Consider the following 6,808-nt stretch of genomic DNA (forward strand, 5'->3'; position numbering starts at 1 on the left):
GGCAGCAGAAGCGACTGCACGGCGCAGAAAATCGAAGGACAAAAATCGATTTTCCAATTCGCGACTCGTTTCGCGAAAAAGCGCACAACTCTGCAAGGAGACGTCGCACGAGCACCGCACCGGTGCCATTCGATTCGTCGTGGTCTCACACATAAAACCTGGTACCACGTTTACCGATTTTCGCCAATTTTTGACATAAAATAAAGCGAAACAAACAATACGCCTACGCGCGTACACCGTAAACGACACCATCTTAACCGTGCCGCCACTCCGCGACACCGCGTCGTACGACGATAAGCGGCACGTCGATCGAGAGGGCATATGGTGCAGTTTACAAATTGCCGCCACTCGACGGCATCCGAGTCGCCGTTTGCCGTAGAGCACGTGTGAAAGAAAGGGAACATGCCCCCTTTTACGGACACATTAATTCGGCGAAAACGACGCCGAAAGCGACGCTTCGCGTCGCAAAACGTTCTAAACCGTCTCGAATCCTTTGTTTCGAAGCCATTCGAAACGAAAAATTCACTATTCGAAGCTCGCGCCACCACTTGGCGACGCGACGCGTTCGTACGCGCGCTCCGCGGGCGACGAACGCTCTATAACTGCTTCGTAACTATCTACTACTTACCTTTTGACGTCGCTCGGACATTCGCATCGTCGAAAACGAGCCAGAAACCGTGTTTCTTCGAAACGAGACGCGCGCGCTAACATACGCACGTGACCTCACCGGTTTAACATATTGACGTCATAAATAAACTATTAACAATCGGGGTTTCACATTTCTACGCCTATAGAATGGCACGGCAACACGTACAGAGCGGTTTTGCGAAGATTGGACGAGGGACAATTTGTCCCCAGGACAAATTGTCCCAGGACAAATTGTCCCAGGACAAATTGTCCCAGGACAAATTGTCCCCAGGACAAATTGTCCCCAGGACAAATTGTCCCCAGGACAAATTGTCCCAGGACAAATTGTCCCCAGAACAAATTGTCCCAGGGCAAATTGTGCCAGGACAAATTGTCCCAGGATAAATTGTCCCCAGGACAAATTGTCCCCAGGATAAATTGTCCCTAGTCCTAACCCTAAGTGAACTATTCTGGATTTTGTTCGCTGAATCGTTTTCTATATCGTCTGATTTCGCGCCATTCTCCATTTGTTTTTTGGTGTCCCGATGATTTGAGAGGCGTTCGAACGCGATCGCTGCTGAAAGAAGGCATTTTACATTGAAGGGAATGAAAGCGCGAGCGCCGTTTAGCTTTTGGAAGCGTTTGGAGCGATTTCGAGAGATGACTGTGTTTTTTCGTTCGTTTTCACGCTTTTGCGCATTACCCTTGGCTCCGCTGTCATTTTTTATTCGTCCTCTTGCCGCTAGTTTTGTTTTCGCTGCGCGAATGTGGCGTAAAAACGGTTTCTTCGTTTCCGATTCACCCGTGGGGGCCTCAACCACGTGCTCGTTCTTCGCGTTCTTGCGAGAGGGGCTGTTTTTCGGGTGCGAAAGCGACTTACCGCGCCACGCGAAGAGTTCGGCGGTGTTTCTGGACCGAGTGAAGTACTTACGCGAGGACAGCGGCGGCGTTTTGGAGCGTTTTCATGTTTCGCGACGTTTGAGTGATTGTTCGAGGCGATTGCTTGGTGCTAGTGTTCATTTTACCTTCAGCGTTGGCACGATATTCGCGAAATAGGCCTTGGAGCTTCATTTCCTTGACTTTGAGGCGATTATCCCAACGAGGGGCCTCATTTTGGTTCGTGTACCCCATTGCGGGGCCCGCTTGCCCGAAAAGGATACGTCATCGAGGCGATACGATCTCTTCGCGATGTCTTAGCGCGCGTTTCAAGCAAAAAGCTCGTCGTCGCGTTTTACGTTGTTGTCGTCATGTCTTTTCGTGTTCCATCGACTGCCTTACTTTTTTTCGACGACTTTCTCATCTCTGGTTCGCTCTTCTCGTCACCTTGGCTCTGCAACGGCGATTGTTTTAGGAAGCGGTCGCAATGCGCATGTTCACAGCCTTGACGATGGTATCGTCGTACAAAAGGAGCCCGTTCTACCACGAGGAGTTGTTCACGGAATACGCAGAGGTACTTACGATGATGCTTAGAATTACTTCTTCTTCCGTGACTTTTCGCTACAGGGAGTGGAGTTGAGAAAGCGTCTCTCGTTTTCTTTGGGCAAAAATGCTTTCAGTTTGCTCTTCTACACGAAAATGTCACGTATGCTTATTTCTAGAAAGATTTTGATGATGATGATGATGATGATTATCATCATCATCATCATCATCATCATCATCATCATCATCATCATCATCATCATCATCATCATCATCATCATCTTTATTGTTTTGATTAGGAAAGTTGGCAAGCCTTGCTATTTGGATGATTGGATTTTAGATGTTCACTTTTTCATTAACTCTGTAACAACCTACGACAATGATTACCTGCTGATCATACAGTAACTATTTTTGAGCAGAGTTTCTTGGCCATTGCCACAGCACACAATTCCGTTTATACATGCAACATTGAAAGCCGAGAAATAACGAAATTGCGCGACTGTGAAGTCCAATCAATCTTGTTAAAACTGAACCGTTTTCTGAGTTAATTATATGGTGATTATATATATGTATATAGGTATTCATTTCGATTCGCTGAATTGGACGTCCTCACTGCAGCATGTGGCACTGTTTTTAATCAAATTCTTCTATGGAAGCCCTTTAATGGTAGCAAGATTGTTGCAAGAGCAAAAGGACATAAAGTGAGAAGGAGGAGGAGGAGGAGGAGGAGGAGGAGGAAAGATACATTTCTTCACTTTATTTGAATTTCATTTTAGGGAGTTATCTTTTCTATTCAATTTGATTTGAAGGGAAATCGTATGTGCAGCGTTTCTGACGATAGAACAGTGAGAATATGGGATTTGTCACTAGCGTTTGCGAAGCATTCACGGTCAGTCATTCAATGTCATGATGATGATGATGATGATCATCATCATCATCATCATAATAATACATTAATTTACTAGGGGTAGTGAAATTGCTGATCTTCCACAACTGTCAGTTCTCTTTGGTCACACTGCAAGAGTGTGGGATGCTCAATTTCTAACCGTAAATCGGCTCATTTCCATTGGAGAGGACTCCACGTGTCGTATGTGGGATCTCAATTTGCACAGGTGCACCAAAGTCTACAAAGGTCACAAGGTACTGTACTCCTGGCAGTCATTTGCTGCTGCTGTTATTTATTGTGGACGACGACGGTCCTAGAGATTGTTTCTTTTTTTTTCTAGGGGCGAAGCATATGGAGTTTGGCGTTTGATAGAAAGAGAGACATTGCTGTAAATAGAATTTCTTTTCCCTATACGTATACGTGCTACTTTTGTATGTGTTACGTAGGTGACGGGAGGAGGAGACAGCAGTATTCGTTTGTGGCCTTTGGATTTGAACGAGACTGGACAATTTGAAGCACATATTCTACTTGGACAATTACCCGCTGAAAGATGTTCACCAAAGGTACTATATGTAGTACCTTATTAGATCTCTACATCATCATGTAAATATGTATACATGTATATGGAGGAGTGTCTCTTCTCTTCTCTTAGGATTTTCCTCGTTCTTTGAAGCAAATTGACTCGTCGAGAGTTCTTGTATTGACGCATGAAGGGTGCGCTCATTTATTTATTCATTGATTCATTGACTACTCTCTAAACCGCCTTTGTTATCTTTGCTAGTTTTCTCTTTTTGTTTCACGTTGACTGCGAAGGAGACTTTTCGTCGTCGTCGTCGTCGTCGTCTGATTGGACATTTCTCGATTTTGATACTGACTTTTCAGGCTACAGCGTCGTAGACGTTTCTAAAGAAAGGGAGCTGATTGCTATTGGAAATCTTCGCGGAAAAATCAAAATTCTTACTCTAGGTTGTTAACAGTAGTGCAGTATCATGATGACGTCAATAATCATCGTCTCTTTTATTAGAAGGAAAATTCATCCTTCATCTTACAGGCTTTGAAGGAAAAGTTTTTAGCTTGCTCTGGGCAACTAATGAACATGATGACGAAGGTTAGTTTAGATACTTGTTTCATATTCGCCATACTTGTGTAACACGTAACAATAGATCATGATGTATCATCTTCGTTGTATTTGTTCTCTTGTGGGCCTGATGGTAAGATGATTTGCTGGGCTGTAGATGATAGTGGAACTGCTGCTATTCGTTTTGCTACATTGCTATTGCCACCCTGCAAACATCGATGGCTTACAACGGTCAAATTTGTCAGCAGTCAAAAAAATTCGTCACATCTTCTGACGATTGTTTGCGGTGATCGAAGTGGATCTTTACACGTGTTTACAATGGAAAAACGCGACTTAGGTGACGGCGAAGCAGCAAAGATGATTATAAAGGTATATACAAATATGCTCGAGCTTCTAACTACAGTAACACCTTATTTTTTTCGTTGAATTAAAGAAACCTGAGCAGACGTTTCATTCTATTCATGGCAAACATGGGGTTAGCGATATCGTTGAACGACGACAAAATGGCGGAAATCACTTCATTTTGTCTTGTGGACGAAATGGAGTTTGGAGAAAATACTCGTGGAATGGAAATCTTCTTGAAATTGTCACAGAAAACGTTCTAACCCTAAACCAACTCCCAATTTGGGTTAGACCAACGTTAATTCTCTTTTAGACGATAAAAGGAATGGATTGGATTGAAAGACTGATTTTTGTTAATGACGACGATGACGATAATCATCATCATCATCATCATCTCTTCGTTTCTGGCTTTCACTCGGTCTGTAATAGAATCTACTAGTAGTGTATCCTCAAACGACTCTTCTTCCTTTCCTTTCTTTTCTCTACTAGTCTTATTTTGTCGTTTGGGGGCTCGACTCAAATGAAACGCTTCTGTCTTGGGATTGCGGTGGTGCTCATCGATCGTGGGATATGAGCATGGTATACTTCTGTAGTTTATTTATTTATTTCTACTACCTAATCATTTACTAGGATTGGGAAAAAGGCTTGGTCGTGTTTACCTATATAAGAAATTGTAGAATCAATTTTGTATATCAGAAAATGTGGAGACAAGTGTCGTCCACCCTTCTTCAGGTGAAGAGCTGCACCACATCATCCCTCTTACTACAGACTATTAGTCCACTGACTTACTTCTTTTAGCCAAGTTTTCATGGGAGAGAAGCGACGTGTCTTTCTCTTCTTTGGTCTCACGAACAAACTGGTCAGTTCACATATAGAGTCTCATTCATTCATTCATTTCTTCCTCCTCTTAATTAATTATGAGTCTTTAGGTGAGAAGGCTTTGCTACTTAGTGGCAGTGAAGACTGTGAAATAAAAGTATGGAAAGGTAGAAAATTCAGACTATACGTACGTACAGTTTATGTGGCGATTCAGTGGATCGAAGCGACCACTTTCAGTTTCGATTTGAAGAGATGGCTACATGCAAAGGTCATACTTCAAGTGTCAAATGTTTGGCCTCGTCGCACGATCTGCGGCGGCGGATCGACGGCGACGGCTCCGCATACCTTCTCTTTTCTGGCGGAGGACGAGATTCACTCAAGGCGTCGCTTATTTCCACCAATGGTGACGACGATGATGACGTCAAAAGTGTTTCTTGTCACGAAATTGCAAGCTTGAATGCGGAGGGGCGACGGAGGCGGCGACGACGGCGAAGTGCGGAAGACGACGGCGTTTCCGCCGCCGCCGCCGCCGCCGCCGCCGCCGCCGCAGCTCGTTGCATGGCGTTGACAACATTTTTTGTTCATTTGAAGCACTTTGTCATTTCTGGATGGTCAAATGGACTAATCAAGTACACTGGCACATTGCTTCATTAAAATGATTGGGGTTATTTATTTATTTATTTATTTATTTATTTATTTATTAGATTTCATCTGTTTTCAGAAGCGTCAAGACAATTTTCTGTCGCGCTCGAGTCAATTCCTTATGGACGATGTCTTCTCGCTATAGACCGTTTAATTGTGAAGAACGGTGACAACTGCGTTCTTCTTCTCTTTACAAGTGCAACTGACGGCTGCATTTCTCTATGGAATTGCACTTGCCTACTTGGAGGAAGAGGAGGAGGAGGAGGAGGAGATGACGACGAACCGCCACAACGAAAGCAGCCTACCATCTTACACAGGTTTTCGGCTCACCAATCAGGAGTTAACGATTTTGCTGTTCAATATCGAAAAAGTAGTACAGTCAGTAAATAATTGATCAATAAATTAATCTTAGGGATGATAGATAGTGATGATTATTTGCTGGTGAGTGGTGGAGATGACAACGCTCTTTATGCAGCGACGTTTCGTCTCAATTTATCATCACCATTGGCAATTCTTCCTACTGACCAATGTTTGGAAACGAATGCTCACATTTCTTCCATAACTGGTACCCGGGTGGTTTTTTTAGAAGGAGACAATTGCTATTACTGCTGTATTTCTTTTTGAGGTGTGGCCTTTGGCGGAAGTGGACTTGTTTTCTCGACATCTGCTGACCAGAGAATTAAAAAATGGCGAGTGGAGAGGTGTGAATGGAAATTGGAAAAAGAAATCGTTACAAGTATCGCTGACATATCTAGCCTCATCACGTGGTATTTAATCTGATAATAATTATTAATTAATGAAATGAATGTTTCACACACATAGGAAAGCCAATGCTGGAAACATTGTAGCTGTCTGTGGAATTGGCATGGAAATAGTTAGAGAAGAAAACGAAGAAAAGACGGCTGATGATTCCATGCAGTCTGCACAAACTTGTACAGGCGTTTTGTGAAAAATGAGAAAACGAAGCACGTGACAGCTAGGCGCAGACTCCCTTG

General features: G+C 43.4%; 1 protein-coding gene across 3 annotated transcripts; it reads left to right on the forward strand.

Moving 5' to 3' along the window:
• Positions 1-1,483: 1,483 nt before the first annotated feature.
• LOC136185223 (tRNA (34-2'-O)-methyltransferase regulator WDR6-like) lies at positions 1,484-6,786 on the forward strand. 3 transcript variants are annotated; one of them, XM_065972306.1, is made up of 25 exons: positions 1,484-1,932; positions 1,979-2,077; positions 2,131-2,209; positions 2,346-2,409; positions 2,466-2,566; positions 2,624-2,747; positions 2,823-2,935; positions 3,012-3,186; positions 3,273-3,320; positions 3,379-3,495; positions 3,585-3,646; positions 3,714-3,898; positions 3,957-4,040; positions 4,096-4,379; positions 4,444-4,608; positions 4,666-4,770; positions 4,842-4,931; positions 4,983-5,084; positions 5,151-5,211; positions 5,282-5,338; positions 5,386-5,800; positions 5,876-6,183; positions 6,235-6,378; positions 6,439-6,580; positions 6,636-6,786. In XM_065972306.1, the coding sequence occupies exons 1-25, from the start codon at positions 1,875-1,877 to the stop codon at positions 6,760-6,762; spliced, it is 3,309 nt and encodes a 1,102-aa protein (XP_065828378.1). In that variant the 5' UTR covers positions 1,484-1,874; the 3' UTR covers positions 6,763-6,786. The 3 variants fall into 3 exon arrangements, with proteins under 3 accessions (XP_065828378.1, XP_065828379.1, XP_065828380.1); XM_065972307.1 differs by having other exon boundaries at positions 3,018-3,186; XM_065972308.1 differs by lacking the exons at positions 6,235-6,378; positions 6,439-6,580; positions 6,636-6,786 and having other exon boundaries at positions 5,386-5,835; positions 5,893-6,026.
• The last annotated feature ends 22 nt before the right edge of the window (positions 6,787-6,808 follow it).

This window comes from Oscarella lobularis, chromosome 3, assembly GCF_947507565.1.
Source record: "Oscarella lobularis chromosome 3, ooOscLobu1.1, whole genome shotgun sequence".
Taxonomy (NCBI): Eukaryota; Metazoa; Porifera; class Homoscleromorpha; order Homosclerophorida; family Oscarellidae; genus Oscarella; species Oscarella lobularis.

Bases quoted from the DNA above. Each gene is read 5' to 3' on its own strand.
- LOC136185223 (XM_065972306.1), top strand. From the start codon at position 1,875: ATGTCTTTTCGTGTTCCATCGACTGCCTTACTTTTTTTCGACGACTTT. The intron at 1,933-1,978 runs GTTCGCTCTTCT...CGATTGTTTTAG, and splicing joins CGACGACTTTCTCATCTCTG to GAAGCGGTCGCAATGCGCAT. The intron at 2,748-2,822 runs GTGAGAAGGAGG...ATTTCATTTTAG, and splicing joins CAAGAGCAAAAGGACATAAA to GGAGTTATCTTTTCTATTCA.